Source organism: Crotalus tigris, unplaced genomic scaffold (assembly GCF_016545835.1).
Source record: "Crotalus tigris isolate CLP2741 ecotype Arizona unplaced genomic scaffold, ASM1654583v1 scf7180000018806.1695572, whole genome shotgun sequence".
Lineage (NCBI taxonomy): Eukaryota > Metazoa > Chordata > Lepidosauria > Squamata > Viperidae > Crotalus > Crotalus tigris.
Window position 1 is genome coordinate 865,790 of NW_024097205.1, and position 22,567 is coordinate 888,356.

At 37.2% G+C, this 22,567-nt stretch overlaps 1 protein-coding gene across 2 annotated transcripts in view; it reads right to left on the minus strand.

Moving 5' to 3' along the window:
- Positions 1–11,525: 11,525 nt before the first annotated feature.
- The window catches only part of ATG2B (autophagy related 2B), a 53,942-nt gene continuing 42,900 nt past the window's right edge, over positions 11,526–22,567 (minus strand). For both annotated transcript variants that reach the window (XM_039356191.1, XM_039356192.1), the window contains 12 exons: positions 21,456–21,682; positions 20,836–20,944; positions 20,444–20,638; positions 18,882–18,983; positions 17,996–18,074; positions 17,637–17,841; positions 16,302–16,371; positions 15,234–15,316; positions 14,978–15,099; positions 14,670–14,824; positions 13,583–13,729; positions 11,526–12,493 (listed from right to left, as the gene is read on the minus strand). In XM_039356191.1, the coding sequence (XP_039212125.1) occupies positions 12,263–12,493; positions 13,583–13,729; positions 14,670–14,824; positions 14,978–15,099; positions 15,234–15,316; positions 16,302–16,371; positions 17,637–17,841; positions 17,996–18,074; positions 18,882–18,983; positions 20,444–20,638; positions 20,836–20,944; positions 21,456–21,682 (1,725 nt within the window). In that variant the 3' untranslated portion in view covers positions 11,526–12,262. The remainder of the gene's footprint in view (positions 12,494–13,582; positions 13,730–14,669; positions 14,825–14,977; positions 15,100–15,233; positions 15,317–16,301; positions 16,372–17,636; positions 17,842–17,995; positions 18,075–18,881; positions 18,984–20,443; positions 20,639–20,835; positions 20,945–21,455; positions 21,683–22,567) is intronic.

A 22,567-nucleotide genomic window follows, 5' to 3' on the forward strand; every position in this document is an offset into this window, starting at 1 on the left:
ATTTGGCAACTGTTTGGAGGGTTAGGATTGCATTTGAGATTTTTAAGAATCTACTCAAGGCTCAGCTTGTCCAACTTCAGGCAAATTAATGTGAAGGTTTGCAAAAGCATTTTTCTTTCAGGTATGCTAGATTTCAACCACCAAAGTTGATGACAGCTGGGAATAGTAGAAAATGAAATCCATCATCTTAGACTGACATGGCGTGAAGATTGATTCGTACAGTAAGATGGATATTAGCACTGTTCATTGCAACATATTGTCCACACTTGTACCTATATCTGTTACTTTGTAGGGCAAAGGGCTACTTTAGGGAAACAATTTCATTTATGCAAAAGGTTCAGCAGGAGAAGTGTAACCAACAAGTCTTCCTGCATGCTGGTCTTGATATGATTCAATACACACATATACCAGAGTTATGCCAAGTCAAGTTCTAAATCCAGATTTAATGGGCTTTGATGAAAATGTAATAGAAAAAGTTAATATGTAAGAAATTTGCATGTATTTTGTAATGTATACATGGGGAATGGAATTGCTTCTGGAATAAATTGAAGAACCTAAGCAGAAAGTCCTTTGGATGCACTACTAGCTGTAGCTTCCAAACAATTGTAAAGCAACCCCACATTCTGTTGAAGTCTGTTGGAGCCTCATATAAAATGCATAACTCTTTAGTGTGATATAGGAAATAGCCTTTTTTTTTTAACTGAATGAGAATAGCTCATTAAAACAAATGTGAAATTAGTGGCTGGCAAATACATTTTCCTGATTTTTCCTCCTCTGCTTTGTTTGATTAAAATGAATTTCCTTTCTAATTACTTTTCAAGGAGAAGAGAATATAGTGAAGTGCTAATGAGTAGAGTGTTATTATGTCTAGGTAGCTAAGATGGACCAGGTCAATTTCATTTCATCATACAATCATCTCTCCAACTGACTGGAATCTTTTTGGCATCTGATGTTTCAAGTCAGTCCCCCCAAAAAGCTTGGGAAAACTCATTGCAGATTCTTCCATGAAGAACTTTGGAGAAACTATACACCTAATTTCTGTGGTCTAGAAGTTGGTGGAAAATTTCAAAAGGACTTCTATGCTTGGTTCTATATTAAGCCAGTAGGACAGGAGTGCAAAATGAATTTTCCATCCCCAGTAGTGACTGTCTGTCTGTCTGTCTCTCTCTCTCTCTCTCTCTCTCACACATACACACACACACACAAAATCCAAAACTATAGTATAGCCATGTTACATTTTGTTGCTATGTCCACAAAAAGCTTTTTTAGGAAAAATGTTTCAACTAACCATCCAAGAAAGCAGAACTCTTGAAGCAGGCATTGTTTCAAAAGGATACTTTTATTAGGGGTCAGTGACAGTAGGGAAGTCAAGGCAAGATCTGAGGAAAAGCCCACTGAAATAGTATAGTTAAGCAAGCAATCTTCCTCTTCCCACCAGTCATAATGTCCATTTGAAATCCAGCCATTCCACAGGTGGTCTGAAGTGTGGGTACCTGGCACAGTTGGCATGCATCTCAAGGTCTTCTTCAGTTTCGTTTCTTTGTAACCATCTCCCTGATAAGGGAGACACGTTCCTTTCTCAAAGGGATGGAGGCAGCAAGTGAGAGTAGAAAACGAAAGTTATCCAAAGCTAATACAAAGCTCCCCCTCCCCCAGCAGAGTGGCAGGCCCCAAAAGTAGAATATATGTGCAAGGTAAAGAATAAGGGTTTGGGGACGTGATAGCTTTGCATGCAAATATTTAGAAGAAACAAATATGACAAGTACTGGCTGCTGTATGGAACCCTAACCCTAACCCCATTGTGAAGTTAAAAATATGTCCTATTACAGCAATATAAAAGTTAAGGCTCTGTGCCTGAAAAATTGAAAAGCTAGGTTTGATAGAGTACTAAGATGTGACTATAGAACACTGGTTGGCAACCCGCGGCTCTGGAGCTGCATGCGGTTCTTTGAGCCACCTCTTGCGGTTCCGGAGCCTGCTCCGCCATTTGTAAAGAGAGAGAGACAGAGACAGAGAGGCACTTGCACTTCCCCTCTCCCTCTCCCTCTCTCTCTCTCTCTCTCTCTCTCTCTCTCTCATGGGACTTGCCCCCTCGCAGGGCTCCTGATTGGTCCTACACCCAGGTGCCCCACCCCCTGGAAGAAGGGCGGCTGGGGAGCCATGCAAGGAAGCCCCAGGATCCCCCCAGGGAGTGGCCCACCAAAGCCTCCGCTAGGGTGGGAGGCTCCAGAGTTGCTGATGGACAGAGCTGACCAGTCAGCGGGCCATTGCAGTGGTTCCAGCCTGAAGACGCCAGTGGTGCAGAAGGTGGGCAGCCTGGGGATGGCCCGGGGAATGATGCTGTTGCTGGCTGCTGCCCCAGCCGGGACTCCACGCTGCCCAGGCTTGCCCTCTGCCCATGGGATGTAGCCACGGCACCACTAGGGGGGCTAGTGCCACGACAGGCTGTCCATGGGTGGCGGTGGTGATGGTGAGCACTGCTCCTGGGTGCCTGGGTAGTGTAGCAGAGGAGGGCACAGTGGCGGTGGCGGCAGGCAGGACACGCAGCATGTCAGGCAAAAGGCTCTCCAGGCTCTTGTTGGCCTGCTGGCAGCACAGCCCCAGCTGGGTGGCCATGACACGCTGCCACTCTTGTGGCCCTTCTGGTTGCAGCAGAGCTTGCACTTGGGCATCCGCTGCAAGGGCGCCCGGGCCGGGTGAGCCACTGGGCCGCCCATGTACAGGTACGGGGAGCTGGAGCCATTCATGGCGCCCTCTCACTGCAGTTGCTAGATCCACCTCACTTGTGCCAGGGCCATGCTCAGCCAAATGTGGTGGCTCTTCCCTAGCTCTCTTGGCGCCGAACTATGCGCTGAACCTACCCTCGGCTCAAGTGCAAGTTGGCTGATGGCTCCCTTGCCAGCCTTCCCCACCTCTCAGGCTGGTCTGCGGTGCCCTGGGCGCCTTTCAGCACCTTTGTTGCCTCCTGCCCCCCTCCCCACCCCTTCGCCCCCCCCCCCAGCTTGAGAGGGGAGGCCCTGACCATCTTTTATGCTGGCCAGCCCGGCATTCACACAATGATGTGAGGCGGGGTGGGGCTGGCAAGAGAGATGCACCTTCCCAGCCCAGCGCAAACACCTGCAGTCCAGGTGGGCATGGAGGTTGGGAGGGGGAGAGGCTGGCTGGACGCTCTTGTGGGGTTCCACCTGGCTCTGGTACCGCTTGCGCTACCAGCCATCCCCAGTGCTGCCCAGCTGAGCACCCACAGGGTCTGGATCAGGCTGAGTGGAGGGGCTCAGACAGGGTATGGGGGGATGCAGAGGAGCTGCCATGAAGTGCTAGGGTGGAGGAGGGGACCCCAGTCATTCGTCAGAGTTCCCGTATGTCTTGCTGGGCATGGACCTGATAGGTTTGTTCACCAGGGTCCTGGCTGGAAGAGGGGAGGTCCTGGGGTAGGCTCGCTCTCTGCCTCTCTTTCTGAGCATGATTGCAAGCTCGCTGCCTGCCCAGGGAGGGGAGAGCTTAATAGGGGCACGGGGGGGGGCTTCAGCCACCATTCTGGCTGCTACACTTGGGTGCTGGGGCTGCTACCCTCTTCATAGCAGCGGCATTGCCTTTTATGCTGGTCCCATCACAAGCTACGTATGCACCCGTACGCTCACGGGAAGGATGAGAAAAGGGGTGGGCAGTGCTGGTGTTGGGGTGGGGGGAGGGAGTGGGGGGAGGAAGAAGGGATCCGTGGGGGTGTGGAGTGTGGGAGGAAGAGTTGGAATTTAAGATGCTCAAATCTGGGTGGGCTCTCAGCAAACGCGCGCCGAAAAAGTGAGGGGAGAAGGAAGAGAGGAAGAGAAACAGCAGGTGGGGAGGGGAAGTGCCCCGTTTCTTCTTCTGGTGCAAACTCTGCTGAAGCCAGAATGGGGGGGTATGAGGAGGAGGAAGAGGAAGAGTGGCGATTGACAAACTGTGCCAGCCAATCTCTTTGGGGGAGGGGGAACAGGATGGAGAGGAGGGCAGCTTGCCTTGGAGAGGGAGAGGAGAGAGACAGACCCTTTTGACATCTAAAATGAAGATAACACTGCATATATCCTTTTTATCTTTATTTTATATATATGCGTGTGTGTGTGTGTGTATACACATACATACACACAGATACACACACACACACACACACACACACACACACACAGGTAAAAAAAGGATATATGCAATGTTATCTTTATTTTTAATATCAAAAGGGTTTTGTGGCTCCCAGCATTTTGTTTTCGGTGGGAAACGGGTCCAAGTGGCTCTTTGAGTGTTTTGGGTTGCCTACCCCTGCTATAGAACAAACAAGCCTCCTGGAAAAAATCTAAGATTTAATTATCAAAAGTACTGTAGAAATCGGAGGAACTATTAGAAATGTCACTGAAATCAATTTCCAACATTAAAATGGGTGGCCAAAATGGTGCAGCTGAAATGTTACCCAAATGAGGAAGACTGTTTTTTAACCACAACTTGCTGACATCTCTGCTCTCCAGATTAGCAGGAAATTTGAAGTACTATCTTGAGACAGTTTCTGAAATCTTACAAGATATGAGTTTGATAATCTATTCATTAGCAGAGGAAGCTACCTAATATTTTGTCAAGACCATTAGTCAAAATAGCTCAGTATTATTTTTTAGCCTGGGTGAGACAACTTTAACTCAGCTTGATCAGGTATTTTATATTACAAAGGGTACAATTTACCTCTTTGGGCTGATGTTCCTCTTGGGTAATAGCTTTCCTTAGCAATGTAGCCATTGGCCTACTAAAATATTTTGGAAAAGAACCCTGTCATTTTCATTTTCTAAATTTTAAGAGGAATTTTAGGATAAAGCAAATGAGACATTTCACTGCTTCTTAAGAGTCACCTCAACCCAGACATTACTCAATTGTTTAAATAGCTCAGGGGATCTTCCCTGTTCGCCATCCTTGTTACAATGCAGTTATAAGATGCTGAGACTAGTAATTCTGCAAAGAAATTTTAACAAATTAACATTGCCACAAAATTAATCTTGAAAAATACAACCGATGGATTTTTAAATCACAGCTTTATAAGAAATAATAAAAATACAACATATGTGCATGATGATATTTTGCATATTATGGATAATGGCTAATAATTACTTTAATTTTTATTATTATTTTAAAAGAAAATTGCTTTTTTTGTGTTAGCAACCAGCATTATGAGCCAGTAATGTTGGACTCCTGCTATGATATACACCATGGGGTGCATGAAGATTAACTATCTATGGAGACTGCTACTCCTCCTTTGCTATTCATTTAACCTTTCAAGTTAGCAGACGTTGAAAATCTGAAGAAACAAAAAAACATTGCTTATTTTGTCTTTTAGTTCTGTGTGAGTAAGCAAAATTTATGAGAAGTGGAAGCTCGCTGGTCACTTGTTATTCTCTGAAACCGTAGCTACATAATCATAAATTATTACAGTTCTAGGACAGAAAGAGCAGTGACAGAAGATAATCTTCAATCTGCTAGTCTGGCATGGTGCAACCTAAAAGCACAACTTGTACAAATTGATTTTTTTTTAGATTTAGGACAGTAAAAAAATAAATCAAGCTATTTTGTGCTAATACAGGTAGCCCTCGATTCAAAGATACTTTGAGACAACCATGACTTGGATGACTGAGAATCTCCATAGACAAGAAGACTTACAACAGTTCATTTAGTAACTGCCCAAAGTTAGAATAGCAGTGAAGTGTGACTTATGACTGTTTTTTGTAGTTGCGACCTTAGCGGCATCCCTATGGTCACATGATCAAAATTCAGATGCTTGGCAACTGATTCATATTTCTGACCTTTGCTATGTGCCCAGGGTCATATCATCCCTTTTTGCAACCTTCTGACAAGCAAAGTCAATGAGGAAGCCAGATTCACTTAACAACCAGGTTACTAACTTATCCACTGCAGAGATTCACTTAACAACTGTGGCAAGAAAAGTTGTAAAATGGGCCAAACTCACTTAACAAACGTCTCACTCAACAACAGAAATTTTGGGTTCAATTGTGGTTGTAAGTCGAGGATTACCTATAGTCTTAAAAAGCTGAACAAATAAAAGCCAAATAGATATTGATTGTGCTCCCTCTACTGTTCAACCATTATATCTTAATAAATGAATACAGAAGTGAACATTTTAAGTCAGTTCTACCATATATGACAGTCTTTCATGTGTTATCCAATCAAAGTGCAAAATTAAAATGGAATCCAAGAAAAGGGGATTTAAATTATTGGTGCAATACCCTGTGTTAATAGGAAATATCTTTTTTAAAAAACCTAACATATTTATTATGAATATAATAAAGTCCATTCATCAGATGTATGAAATATTATTTAAAATTAGCAAACATACAGTATTCAGTTATATATTGTTGTTGTTGTTAATTGCGAAGTCGTGTCCGACCCCTGCGACCTCATGGACAACGTTCCTCCAGGTCTTCCTGTCCTCCACCAACTTCTGGAGTCCATTTAAGTTCACACCTACTGCTTCAGTGACTCCATCCAGCCAACTCATTCTCTGTCGTCCTTCTTCTATTGCCCTCAATCTTTCCCAGCATTAGGCCCTTCTCCAGTGAGTCCTTCCTTCTCATTAGGTGGCCAAAGTATTTGAGTTTCAACTTCAGGATCTGGCCTTCTAAAGAGCAGTCGGGGTTGATCTCTTCTAGGACTGACCGGTTTGAACGCCTTGCAGTCCAAGGGACTCGCAGGAGTCTTCTCCAGCACCATAGTTCAAAGGCCTCAATTCTTTGGCGCTCAGCCTTTCTTATGGTCCAACTTTCACAGCCATACATTGCAACTGAGAAAACCATGGCCTGGACTATACGCACTTTTGTTGGCAGGGTGATATCTCTGCTTTTTAGTATGCTGTCTAGATTTGCCATAGCTTTCCTCCCCAGGAGCAAGCATCTTTTAATTTCTTGGCTGCAGTCCCCATCTGAGGTGATCTTCGAGCCCAGAAAAATAAAATCTGTCACTAACTCCATTTCTTCCCCATCTATTTGCCAGGAATTGAGAGGGCCAGATGCCATGATTTTGGTTTTCTTAATGTTGAGTTTCAACCCAACTTTTGCACTCTCCTTCTTCACCCGCATCAAGAGGCTCTTTAGTTCCTCTTCACTTTCTGCCATTAGAGTGGTATCATCTGCATATCTTAGGTTGTTGATATTTCTTAATTCCAACTTTTGTTTCATCTAGCCCTGCCTTTCCCATGATGTGTTCTGCATATAAGTTAAATAGGCAGGGCAACAGTATACAGCCTTGCCGGACTCCTTTTCCAATTTTGAACCAATCAATGGTTCCGTGTCCAGTTCTCACTGTTGCTTCTTGACCCGCATATAGGTTTCCAGTTATATATACTAATGCAGAAAACAACCAATGGGAAAAGAAGAATGAGATATGAAAATAATAAATACAAAAAAAGAATAGACCAATAATACAGGAAGTCCTTGACTTATGACCACAACTGAGCCCAAAATTTCTATTGTTAAGTGAAACATTTGTTAAGGACATTTTGCCCATTTCATGACCTTTCTTGTCACAATTAAGTAAGCACTGTTGTGGATAAATTAGTAACAAATACTGACAATAGTATTTGATCTATACTGGCTTATTTATTAATACATGTCCCATCTCGCTATTAAATGCTGTAGTGTAGATATTCTTGCCTTTAGGCATACTGTCCTTTGGGTTCCAATTTAATGTATTTAATTCTGCAAATAAGATGGGCCTGCTGTGTTCTGTGGAATGTAACAGTCTTAGTTTAATTCTGACCCAGAATATTATAAGAAAAGAAGTAAACCAAGTGCTAATATACTCATACAAAAACATTCACAATGAAGCAGTTTATTTTGATAATGACCACCAGTTGAAAAAGTTATGGACAGAATATCTTGTTAATATACAGTCTCTATTATTGAATATGCATCAAAACTAATGATAAATGAGCTATGCTCAAATGTAGCTTAGAGGAGGGAGGCATTACAGTGATTTAGAAGTATACAGAAAAATAGAATACAACTATTTTCTATTTCCAGAGAAGCTTCTGCTTTTCATATGATTATACAGCTGCTTTGCACTAGTAACTATATACAAATGATACCACAAAAAGTAATTGACAAATATAAGTAAAAATACACATGTATACAAACAGCGTATCTTCTTGAGCAATGTTTTTTTTTGTATCAGAAATCCAGAAGAAGTGAATCATTACTATTTGTAATGAGCTAACTTGATTTCAAAATGTAAACATGATTCAGCTTTTTCAGCACATCAGATTGGCTCTCAAAAGCATAAATTCTATTAGGCTGGTGATAGATGAAGTGAAATAATAAATAATCCAAGAAGGCAAACACCAACCTGCTTTTAGTGTTGAAAACAATATTCTATTGCTATGATGCTATTTTGTAATATACATTTAGCCTTAATTGTTACTATTATTTTACATGTATGATACAAATAAAAATAGTTATCACATTTACAGGTTGCCTAAATGCTTCATTTGAAATTTCTTTACATCTGCAGCTGATGTGAGATACAAAATTCCAGGAATTCTTTTTATGGTTTAAGTCACTAAACAATGTTAAATAAAATGACATTAATACAAACTAAGTATGGTTCTTCAGCAAAGGACAAAATATAAATGCCTTATCGATTATGGCCCATGACTATTCTATGGCTATGAAGGTTCATGTTTGTAGGGGATATACTTTTTTTCTAAGTGCTTTCTTTAGATAAATACATGAAATCCTTATACTTTGAATCACTCCATAGTATCTGACAATTCACTTTCTGCTAATTGTATTCTAATGAGCCCACCTGTTTTAAAGCTATCACCAGGTAACACTTTGAGAGAAAAATGAATTGTTCAATTTGTAGGAATTAGATATATTGTTTTAAAATCAGAGATCAGGAGTTGTTAGCAACTTTTTTTTAGAATCAAGGGAAACCTATACAGTCTTCACATAAGGTATTTTGAATATACACAAGAATGCTTTAAAAAGAACTCATGATTTTGTCACTGTACATCAAATACTCCCATTATCATCTACAAAAGTGGTGTCCAATCTTGGCAACTTTAAGATTGTGAACTTTAAGTCTATGCTGGCTGGGGAATTCTGGGAGTTTAAGTCCACAAGTCTTACAGTTGCAAGGTTTATTTATTTATTTATTTATTTTCAAATATTTATATGCCGCCCAATCCCAAAGGACTCAGGTTGGACACTCTTAATCTACATCAAGAGTTTTGATGTTAGTATTTTTTAAGGAATAGTGTCTCTTACAAGAGTGAAAACCTGGCTTTAGTCCCAGGCCTGCAGACAATGTGTTTGGGGGGGATGGCTGCGTTGGTATATTTCAATGCATGTTTTTAATTCAGTCTGTTTTGTCTATGTTTTTATTATTTTAACCAGTATTACATTGTTGTAAGCCACCAGAGCCTGCTCAAGTTGGTGGCTGTAATAAATTTAATGAAATAAACAATCTCCGGCAATCATGAATGACTCAGAGTCAGCAAAGCAATAAAACGCATACCATGCTCTTATTTGTACTGTCACTTTTAGAGATTTTATCACTGCACAAAAGCAAGAAATGTTAACTACCTATATAGCATACATATTTAAAAAGTAAATATTGGATTGTTTTGTTTGCTTGTTTAACAATGGAACTAAGAAGCCAAATAAAGAGTTAATAAAAATTGGTAAAGAAAGTGCCAACATACAAAAGATACAAGGGACGAAAACCTATCTACTTGTCCTGCGTTTAAATTTTTGGACAGCCAGTGATGAGCAATGAGAAGTACATAGCAGTTTGCTTGACTATAAGCAGATGCCTCCGGGTCCCAAAAAGGGCAACATCAGGAAGTCAGAATTATCATAACCTGGTTCATCTCACTTATTCAGCATATAATGTAATTTAGCCATAACTAGGGCTTGGATAAAATCCTTAAAGGGCAATTAACAAATAACACATCATTATTTTTATTACAAAATAATAATTAGTAGTTACAATGTGGTTTGGAAATTCACTAAGAAAAATCCTTTTTTTAAAAAATAACCATTAAGATTTTGATTTGTTCCTATGATAAAGTTAGTCCTTATTAGAAACACTCCCTGAAAGTTATCAACACATCTTTCTTTACATATCATCTTAAGTGGCAACAAGGCATGGCCACCTACCTAAATTACTATTAGTAGCAGATGCTTTTAGTAATGCACTTAGTCCACATATGGTGTTTATGTCCTAAATCAATAAAACTTGCTGCTTTATAGTTTGGTGTTTTTGCTGATACTGCAATCACTATGGAAAGATAATTAATTGATATTAAATGATTTTATAAAGGACTTTTAGGATCCAACTTAGATGATCTGTATCTGACACCCTGTATCTGACACCCTGTATGACAATCAGGCAATATTTTGAACTCATAAGAATTCTAGGGGCAAATGCCAAATGTCTTAGGATTAGTTATTATGATTAATGTCATAAATATAAATATTGGATGAAAAGGATAGTAAGTTAGTATGCAACTTTCTTATTAACACACACACTTGACTTTTATATTGCTGTTTTGCTAGATTTACTCATGCACCAAGATTTCATGGCATTCTTTATTCTATTAGCATCTATATCCATCAGAACTGCAAGATACTCAAGTTTCTGTCTATAGCACATGCATAGAAACATACTATTTGGCTATCTCCAGCTAGTAGGCTTCTTAAAGTTTATTAAACTTACAAATAGCTTGTTTTCCAAATACTTAAATTAATAAGTAATGGAAATTTTGTTGGGAAGAGATAGCTGAATTATACTTTTCATCAATGCAAAGCAAAGGTTTGGATGGTTTTTCTGTTTTTATTAACAGGAATCTATAGTACCGTATATGCCGGCGTATTAGGCGACCCGGCGTATAAGACGACTCCTGTCTTTATAGCCGGGCCGCATTCCTAGAACGTCGTCTTATACGCCGGAAACTACCAGTATTTCCGGTGTATAAGACGACTCGGCGTATAAGACGACCCCCGTCTTTGGCGCCGATTTCAGCGCTCGCGGAAGTCGTCTTATACGCCGGCATTTACGGTAGTAACTTTTCTGCATATATATTATTATTATTGAACTCTGTACAGGATTGGCTGTCTTACTGGGTTGGACTTAGAAAAAAGTAGGATTGGAGACAAAACAATTAAAGAAACCACTAGGAAAGAAGCAGTACATTTTAAAATCTTGTGAAATTAATTTTCTTATAGGGAAAATTGAAGGAAAATATACTGCAACACGCAACGGTTTTTAAGCTGAAACAAAAATCCATGCTAACATACAATTACCAATATTTTTATTTCAAGAAACCACTCTTCCTTTATAGTTGCTATTTGTGTATATGTGCAAGTGCATATATCTTGCTTGCAATCTTTGATGCTACACAGCAAACCTGAATACTTTTAAGCACCATAATCCATTTTTATTGTCACTGACAACCATGTAGTGTTTTGTCTTATAAATAACTTGCATAAATGCTGAAATCATATTAGGATAAACCACAAAGTTCATTTTATTAACTATTTAAAAAAAGCAATGTACAGGCTAAATTCTTTAAAGTGCAAAACAACAGAACATGTCTGCAACATTCAGATTGCTTGGATCTCCACAAAAGGAGGAATTCAGTATGTAGTCAACACAATTAATCTTCACAATTATATGAAAACGACATTTTGATTAGATATCAAGATAGATTGTCCTCTTTTTTTAGTGCTGCATGAAAGGCAAAGTAACAATCAGAAAATAGTTGAAAATTCAATTAATGTTTAATATCCTGAAATGACCTTTCTCGTGTCAAATTCTACCCTGTTACAAAAGGGAACTGATACAGCCCTAAGCTCGGGAATCTTTTAAAACTTACATGTACACTCAGAGTAACTGATGGGGTGTTGTTTCAAAGGAAAAATTAAAGATTCCAACACAAAATCTTGAGGAAGATATGGTACTTAGTCACAAACCAACCCACTATGGATTTGGCAACACATTGGTGACCTTGTTTGGCACTGAGCAGCAGGTACTGGGAACATGCATTATGCCAATGACTAAAATACCAAACTTGTTTTTCTATAGGAATAATCCAATTTTTGACATCAGATATGTTTATACACTATTAAATTCCTGAGATGAGCATATGGAAAAGGTATGTCCCCATCTTAAATTACCATGAGGAAATTGTTTCTTCCAGATTCCCAATCTCTGCATTTTAAATATATTTAACATATTAATCTTCTTCAAGACGCCACTTCTGAGACTCCTCCTGACGTACATCAGGCCTTATTTGATTTCTCATGCCTCCTAAAACATTTGATGTAGCTTCTGTTGCAACTATTAGCGGTTTTACTACAGTTGGCGGAATCTGGCGGAGAACTCCTCCTACTGCTCCAGTTACCCCTCTGTTTTCATGTTCACGTGTAGCAGTTTCATAAATTGTATGTGCCGTATCTGTAATCCCCTGAGAAAATTACAAACATACAAAACAACGTAAGTGGAGTTGAACAGTCTTGTCTAATAAAGTCACTTCTCCAAAAACCCTTTCGGAGATTTAGCTCATCAGTTTTCTAGGCTAAGGATCTTGTTCAACCAACCCCCTCAGTTTTACCTGAGAACTGGCACTGCCTTCCCATACAGAGGTTATACAACAAATCAACATTCTGCAACATTACTATTGATCGTTTTTGAGCAATCTGGATTCAACAAACTGTTTTCAGAAGAAATGACATCTCTCCTTTTGGGGATGAAGGAGTTAAATAATACTAATTTGCTGACTAAAAGGTTACCCGAATTTTCAAATCAATTTGGTATAAGGGAAAATCTGTTATCAAACTTTATGATCATAAAAAACTGATTAACACAGTGACATTACTATACAAAATAATTAGAAATGTTACGCATTTTTTGAAATTTTTGAAATATTAAAGGAAATGATCTAAATACAGCAAAAATCCAAGAATTAAAATGATGTTTACGCTAGACAATTCTTGTTTTGAGAATACCCTTAAAGATGTTGAGTCTCAAAATTGCTGAAGAATAAATACTTATATTGAGATGATCATCTTAGATCTGTAAATTGAGACTGAATCCTGACAAGATTAAGATTTTGTTGGCAGGTTATTTCTGGGAATGGATTTGAAAGCTTTTTCTCTATGAGCCTGCCTTCTCTTAGAGCTTGTATGCAATTTGGGGGGGAGGGGCTTCCAGAGTCATTTTGTCACTGAAGGTTTACTACTGACGTTAATATGCTAGTCCAGTATACTATTAGTCTGATATATCAAATATATTTTTACTAGCTAAAGACAACATAGTAACTATCATCCATGTACTGCTAATTAGTTCACCTAGGCCTTTTCTGTATGAATGCTGGATGGAAATGTTTATTTCAGCTTTTCTTTTCCATTTCTCCAATGTTTTTATTATTTTTAATATTGTTTTTAATTTAATGCTTAGGAGCTAATACAAATATATCTCAAATTATAGCAAACAACCAGAAGGATACAATCTACCAACAAAAGACAAGATTCTTTAGTAATTAATTACACTTTACCTCTTTTACAACACTGTATGCTTTTGCCACACCCTCACGAAGATCCACAGGCTGGTAAGCTAGACGACGAGAAAGTCGTTTGATCTTCTTTGTCTCATTTAAGCTAGGCCCAGGGGAAACCATGTCATAAGCTGTTTCTGCAGCTGCCTAGATTTCAATTTCAATAAAAATAACAATATATTATTAATACAACGAAGAATAAACAATGGTTTATGAATTATAACAATGCTTCATCCCTAACATGCACTGTCAAGCCTCAGGTCTTAATATAACATGTATCTTACTGTAACACATAATATTTAATATAATGTAATAAACGTTTATAAGATATGCTTCAAAAAGTTATTTACAGAAGTTCAAGATTGAGTATTGAAATTTAAAGAGCACAACTATTCTCAAAGAAATGAAATGTATTTGAACCTTATTGTCAGTATCAAGACAATTGCTCAAAATACATTATTTTTACTTTATCCTGCATAATTTAGATAGCTGCTATGAGGTCTTAAAGGGATGAAATATCTCATGTGGGTGTTTTTATTTATGTATCTAATTGATTTTTAAAATTGCCTGATATAGAGGGTTAAAACAATTTTAAAACCATTAAAAATAACTATGCTAGAAGGAACAAATCAGATTATTACACCATTGCTAGTGCTTAGAAAATCATACATAAATGTAACTCTCGGAGCCTGTTGGAAGCCTCAAGCCAAAATCAGCTTTCTGCTTAGTTATTTTGTCAACATGGAGTTGATGTAGACTGCAACATGCATCCCACGTAGCAGTGACAACATTAAAGTTCCCTTTACTACCTTCCATCTTGTGTATCAGCTCAGTGGGCATTTGTCTAGTTTTGAATGACATCAATCTAACAAAAAATCTAATCCATTCACATATTGTTCCAAATCCTTGAAGTTATTCTTTGTTATAGGCCAGAACTTCCCTTATCCAAATTAAGTAGGTGACAGACACCTTAGTTTATTGATCAGTTGAAGCCTTGTATGTTTATGTATGTTCTAATATTTTATGTGCTTCAAAATTAAGCAAAAAATAGTCTTTGACTGTCACCAAGAATAAATGGAAAGTATACCTGTATGGTCTGAACCATTCTGTTTGTCAGTTCTAATGCTGCCATTGCGGTAGATGTACCAAAAGAAGCTGCTCCTCTCTGGAAGCCCCTCACAATACGGCCATCTTTTCGGTATTGCTCTATTGGTAACCACACCAAATCTTTCAGGCCCTGAACTGAATCAAAGAGAGAACATTACAAATAACCAATATGGCCAAGTATTTTCAAGTATTTCTTCATTCACATATATGTATTTAAACTTAAATGCTCTTAATAATACAAATAATAATAATTTTGAAAAAAATGTCAAGAATATTTCACAGACTTACCTAGTTGAATTAATGAATGAATTGGCCCAACACCTCCAAGAATACCTGGTAGTTGGTTCTTTCTGATGTCATTAAGCCATTCAGATAAGGCATACGAAAACAGCTTATCAACACCCAGCAACCTATAATAAATAGTATTATTAATACACAAACACAAACTACTGACATCTGAAAATTGAAAGGAATTAAACTGCTTTGTATGTTTTGTTGATAGAGATTAACTATTCAAATAAACATGATCATTAAGTAAGCTTACCCGTGTCGATAACAAAGTCTCTTCAGTTTTAATTCGGAGCAATTTAATTGAGCGAGACCAATCAGAATACCAGCCAATGTACCCTGAAAATTAAATATGTCAATTCATCTATAAATTCAACATAAACTGATAGAAATCCTTCATTCATATATTATGCCTATTTTCATTTAATAGTTAATTGTAAGAGATGTGGGCAGGTGCATGGATCCTGTGAACAGGCAATAAAAAAAAAAAGATAGCAGCAGTGATGTTCAACCTCCTTCTGGCTTGCCCTTTGATTTGCTTGTGGTTATTACATGACTGTGGGATGATGTAACAGTTGTAACTTTATAGACCAGTCCCCCTCATTCAGCACTATTGTAACTCTGAACAATGGCTGAATGAGTGGTTGTAATCTGAGGACTACCTATAATGGCAATCTAAAATAAGCCCAGCTTGGTTTTTTTAATATAGTACCTGTCTTATGGGTGATTACTTTTCAGATATTGCTCCCAAATTCCATATGTATTATTCTTCTAGGGAACAATCACTCTTTAAGGAGGGTAGGCTTGCTTCAACTATATTGGCTTTCTGGAAGCTGCTCAAAATAAAGCTTCTTCCATAAGCTTTTTAAAAACTAAGTAGAATAATGTTATAGGAATTGGTATATTTACATTTCATATTATATTATCCCAGCATAGATGCTTTCTTTTCTGCAAAATGGCTGTGTGTCATAAGATTAGTAGTCTAAAAAGCTAATGAATAAACTGGGGGGGGGGAAAGCAATTGATTTTAAAGGGTCTCATTATTTATTTCAGGCTAGAAAAAAGAGCAAATATCCTAGTGAAAAACAGGAATCTTTTAGAAAAACAGGTGGTTCGTTCTTTAAAATCAGAAGTTTTCAAAAATGGCTGGTTAAATTCTTTGTGCGGTATTAAATTTCTAACTCGGCGTGGAATTATTCTAATTCATCTTTGTATTATATTAAGATCTGAAAAATTGTTTGGTATTACTAAAACAGGCAGATATGAACCCACATGATTAATGGATGGAAGAAATTTTATCTGACAGTGTTAAGATTTAACAAACCTGATCCATAGACACATGTTTACCATGATAATCAAGACGTATTGGGACTTCTGATGTAAATCGAAACTCTCTGAAAGGAAAGAGAAGTGGTAAGATGATGCACAGAAAAAAGTTCAGGGGAAAAATGAGAGTGCATGATAAAGATAATATTCACAAGTATCATGATCTTAATCTGTGGGTGCTTTTAAAATCAGCACTGCTTTGGGAGAATTAAGTGGCTTTTTTTAACACGGGGCCTTTCTCCAGCATTTATTATTATCTAAGTAATCTGAGCTTTAGATGATTAGATTAACTGTTCCAGAAGTGGCTTGTATCTACTAGAAATGTAAAGCAAGAAGTACTCTAATGCACTGAAAAAAGTCAGAAGTCACTGATTTTTTTTTCTTTCTATAGTATACCCTTGCATATATTCCTCCTCCTCTCATTTTTCTTTCTTTTCTGATCTTTGTTTTCATTTTTATTTCATATTACAATACACTTTGATAAAAATGAAAAAAATTATCTAAGTAAGTTCTTTCTTTAAAAAATAACCTTGTTACAATAAATTACAGAAAAATCCAGATTAGGGCATAAACCTTGGTTACCAATCTTTTTAATTCCCATTCTAAGCACTAGTTTTGACTTAAGCCACAGTATTGAGAAACAGTTTTCCTTCTGTAAGAATACATCCACTCTGATTTTCATATGGTACTCATTTTATATCTAATTATCAGATTCAGCTGCTGGTACACAAATTGGTACTTTTTCTTTGTAAGTTGAAGGTGTAGAAAGAGTAAATGTGTGGACTTTTATAACACTGTTAATTTTGGGGTTTTTTTTTTAGTATTTGTTTTGGAGTTTCCTTTTAGATTTTCACATTTTCCCCATGTACTTGTAGTCATTATTTTTATCTCCTTTAATAACCATCCATATTTAATTAATGAAGTCCACACTGTATTTTAGGAACCATAAGTATATAATCTAATACAAAACATTATAACCAACTGAAGAAATGTGTGAATCAAACTGTCCTGTCTACTGAAGGAAAATATTTAGCTGTGATTATATTTAGTATAACTATACATAGAACATTCATGATTACAAGCATCTGAAAGAAGTCAGTTGATTTTACAGGCCAGAGTGCCAAAACGGAGCTCTTGAAAAAGTAACATGAGAAAAGACAGACATTTTAGAGTAGGGGTAAGCAACCACTGACTGGATAATGTCCCTCCTATTTGCAAACAGCCAAAATTCAGAAAACAAATAAAGGTTTTCAGCAAAAAAAAAGAAAAGAAAAAAAGAAAAAAAAAGGTTTCCTGAAAGGACATAAGGTATTCACAGATGTCCAATGTGTACCTGAAAAATATTGGCTGATCACTGAATGATGCCTCTTCCTGTGAGAGATTATGGTCATCCCCATTGAGCATATCCACAGAATCAATACTTCCATTCTGACTTGATGGCTTATGTAATGAAAAAGAAATGACTGGATTTGGTTCTTTGAAACCACTCTGATGCCTGGGCAAAATACATGTTACTTCAGGACCAGGAGGCTTTTTAACTGCAAATAAAATAACTGATATTAAAATCCAAAGCAATCAAATAGTCATTATTTCTACATAGCTGTTTTCAAATTAATTATATATTTATATAATTCATATAATTTATATTAAATATATATGATATATAATATGATTTTACATCAGAGTATTTACCCTCAGGATCTGGAGTCATTAGGACTTCTACTTCTGTTGATAGGCTAGTGAAAAAATCCTTCAAGAAAAACAAGGCATCCTAGAAAATAGAAAGCAGTATACTAAGAAAAAGAAATTATTACCTTGCTCATAGTAATACATAATATTAATAGCATTAGTACTATTACTAATTATTTATTAGTAATAATACTAATTAGTATATTAAATACTAATCATTTGTCAGATGGAATTTTGGAATATAAACCAAAGTGCTATATTATTAACAATGAAGTTTATCTTACAATCTTACGTATTTGAATTACATAAACATACATGTATTTGTATATGTCACACACACACACAAACACACACAATATATAACTGCTTATACTTTGTTTGGCTAAATGAAAAATATCTATATCCTACAAAAGATGGAGTCAATGCAATTCTCAATATCTCACATGACTCATGCTGCCTAAGTTTCAAAACAAGTTTTAATTTCTCCACAGTATTTTTAAAAAATATTCATACAGTAAAGAGACATTTACAATACTTTTAAAATCAATGAAAGAGTATCAAATACAAAGAGCTGGTTTGATATAATGGGTAATATGCTGGCCTAGAATCCAGGAGACTGTGAGTTCTAGGCTTGCTTTAAGCATGAAAAACTAGCTGGGTAAATTTGGGCTAGTCACTCTCAGCACAACTCACCTCACAGGGTTGTTTTGCGGAAAATGGGAGGCAAGAGCATTAGGTATATTTGTTGCATTGACTCATATATAAAAAGGCAAGATAAACAATATAATAATAAGCTAGGGTAACCAAGTGAGTAATATTTTTCTTCAAAGAGAAAAAAATGTGGCAACTGGTCCACCCATCTCCCCAACATGGTGTCTTCTTAACTAACCTGGTCAATGTTGAGACGAAGCGGCATTAAAGATACCCGTAAACAACATTCTTGTGGCGATCTTCCAGACTCAGGACGAACATGCAATGCTTTAACTGTCAACTGTTAAATGAAATATATATTGGTTAATGTTGTCCTTTTACCAGTTAGGATCGTTTGTGCACCCATATAAATTGCTTAAATAAATAAATAATCAGTAGAGGTCCCAAAGATGCTTTTTCACAAGGCAATTGGACTTTTTTGTTTTTCTTTGAAGACGTTTCGCTTCTCATCCAAAAAACTTCTGACTCGATGGTGGGGAATGGAAAGATTTATACTCCTTGCAGAGAGCTGGTCATTTTGCATACTTTTAACAAGTCAAGTCGTTAGTGCTACCTAGAGGCTTATCTGTGTCCTCAGGGTCACCTGAGTAGTGCAAATGTGTGTCTAGCCTTCCTGGATTGTGCTGTATACATTAAGGAAGACAGAAGTCTTAACATTGAAATTTACAGGAAGCCTATACACACAGATCAGTATTTACATTTTGATTCACACCACCCACTGGAGCACAAAATGGGAGTTATCAGAACCCTACACCATAGAGCTGAAGGCCCGTCTACCAGCAAAGATGGAAAAGAAAAAGAACTAAAGCACATTAAAGAAGCCCTCTGAGCTTGTGGCTCAGGAGGATCTTCAGCCAACACAACATACGTGCACACTTCATACCCAAGAATACATTAAGGCAGAAGCTTGTCTACTCCAAGAATAAAACACCTAGACACAAACTGAGCAACGTGGTATATGCAGTATAATACAGTGAGCCATGTGCAGTTCTGTACATTGATTTCTGTCAGCATGTTATGGTAATTCTGCAAGAAGTGGTTAACATTGGAATGGAAACTCTGACTAAAGCATTGTCAGACTGGACTTGAGTTATCAATCATTTGGATAACTTAGCATACCAGTCATTCTGGATAAATATGCCTATTTTCCAAAAGAAGTATTTCAAAATCAGCTTCCACGTTCTGCAGATGATAGAGATTGAAAAATCCATCAGGAGCCTTTCTTCTAAATAAAATAAATAAGTATCCATCTGAGGGTGGACGCTTATTGCCATGTTTGATACATTTTCTAAATGGGATAGTCAAGAGCTTAAGAAGTTGATATACATGTCTTAAATGCCCAAAACAAGTCTAAAAAAGTTAAATATCTTTTCTTTTTACATGACACTTAAAAGTAAAGCTCAGTAGGAAAATAAAATTATTTAATGAATATAGAGAAAAATACACCTTTATATATTTCCACCACAGAAATCAAAAGAAACTGAAATAAAGGGAAGAAATAATCTGCACCCACCAAATGTTTAGCTCTTTAAGGTTCTGAAATAGTCCTGAACTGACAAGCGGTAAATGATGATAAAGAATGCATACTTCTGCAGTGCACTTGGTTACTATTTATTTATTTGTTTATTTCTATAGCTGCCTATCTCAATCAATGACTCTGGGTAACCTACAATTCAACATATTATCTTCCTTTGTAATTCTCAGCATTAAAATATTCAGCAAATGTTTATCAGCTCTTACCATGTTAGAGTGCGCTTTTCTAGGCATCTCCTTACTACAGTAAAGATAAAGAAATTTATTCATTTGAGATGTAGCCAAACGATCTCTGATTTCAAGATCTTGAACCATAAATATTTGACGAGATACAGGTTGTTCCAATATGCTGAGTTCGCACTCTTGTTCACCTGAGGGATATACCTCATGTTGGAATTTCACCTTTAAAAAAACAAGAGACAGGAAAAAGGGCAAATTTGATGGATTAAAGCAGACATGTCAAACTTGCGACGTATTGGAACTTTTTCCCCATTGCCGGCAATGGGATGGGCATGGTTTCCTCGTGACGTGTCCGGCCTGCGGCCCTGGGTTAAGGTTTTAGAGAAATAAAACAAAATAATGTCATTTCCACTTTTTACCTTGCTTAACTGTATTTCTATCAAAAAGTCGGGGTTCCTTCCTTTTCCTCCACAGGCAGTACTACGTCCATGTCTTGTTGGGGTGTGAGAAGGAGAACTCTGAGGACTACTGGATAATAAGAGAAAAAATATGTTTCTCTTTAAATAAGAAGTTTACCTCACAACAACTCATTCAGATCTCAGATTCATTCAGTGCACAATCTGAGTTTTGTGAACAAAACTGAATGTACTACCTTGTCATCAGAAATATATTTCCTTCTTTCCATAACTAATACATTTCCAATTATGAAGGAAGTAAGAGTTTGGCTAGATTCACACACCAAACTAAGCCATTTATTATGTTTTGTTTAACAAATTACAATTTAAGAAGAAATCGTTTCTGTTTAATATAAGGCTAATTATCAGGCCTATATTACACATCCAGTCTAGTACTCCATGACCTATAATGGTCATCCATATGCATTCAGAGAGCTCATGGTCATGGCTGGTAGATCACTTCCTCTCTTTCATTATTGCTACTGCAGTTACAAAAGAAAATGACTGAGAGGGTGTTTATGTTTCTTTAAATTAATTCTCAGCTCCTGTGTAAAAAGACAAGGGACTGGTACTGAAATACTTACATATAACTTTTAGCTGGAGATGTAGGTGTTATGTTCCCAAAATCCTTTCCTCCATAAAGATGCCAAATGAGTGAAATTTCTTTCACAACATAGCGCATGAGGGGAACAGGAAAATGCAGAGGTGTCTTGCTTGTATGTGCCTTTTTCACTGGTAAACTAAAATGGTTTTCTTTTATTATAATAGCATCTTCAACCATTGTTTTCACTACTGGCTCTTCTTCCTTATCCTAAAGAATTACAGACTATTAGCTGAATGCGTATTTTTTCTTCTTCCATTTTTTTTTTCATTTTCATTCTTCCAAAAATGGTTCTATAATTTGAAACCTCTTTTGCATTATAAACATAATTATATATTTCTTAAATGAAATAATGTCAAATGTAAAATTGGAACTGAGAAAAATAAAATATAAATTTATAAAATTATGATACATATTTTCAAAAGGACAGTAATACTACAAATTATTCAGAATCTTAATGTACAATGAAACAGTGAATTATATTATTCAAACTGATGAAAAGTAAGACAGATATGATTTCAAGTATGCTCAAAAATATTCTGTAAAAAGGGAGGTAAAATTTGGAATTAGTATTTCCTATGACAGTGGTGGCGAACCTATGGCACGGGTGCCAGAGGCGGTGTTCAGAGCCCTCTCTGTGGGCATGCGCACAGTCACCCCTAGGCCTTCAGCTGGATTTTATAAAATCTTTTCGCTTTAGGCTTCTGCCGCCGTGTGCAAAAAAAAAAAAAGTTCAATCAATCAGTCAATTTCAATTTCTTGTGGGGAAAAAAAAGATCTTGCAAAGTTGGAATTGATTGATTGAACTTTTTAGTCCCACCCAGTCTGCCGTTACCACTGCAGCCACGCCCATCCCATGGGCCACACCCACCCGGCACTCGACGATGCATAAGTGGGTTTTGGGTTGCAGTTTGGGCACTCGGTCTCTAAAAGGTTCGCCATCACTGTCCTATGATTTAGGTTTTATTTTTATTCAGTCAAAAAATAAAACAAAAATGAAACCAAATCAACTAATTCATCTTATTTCCTTAATCCAAGACAATTTAAGTTCACAATCGACAAAACAGCTAATGGACCAAAAATAATGACAAAACA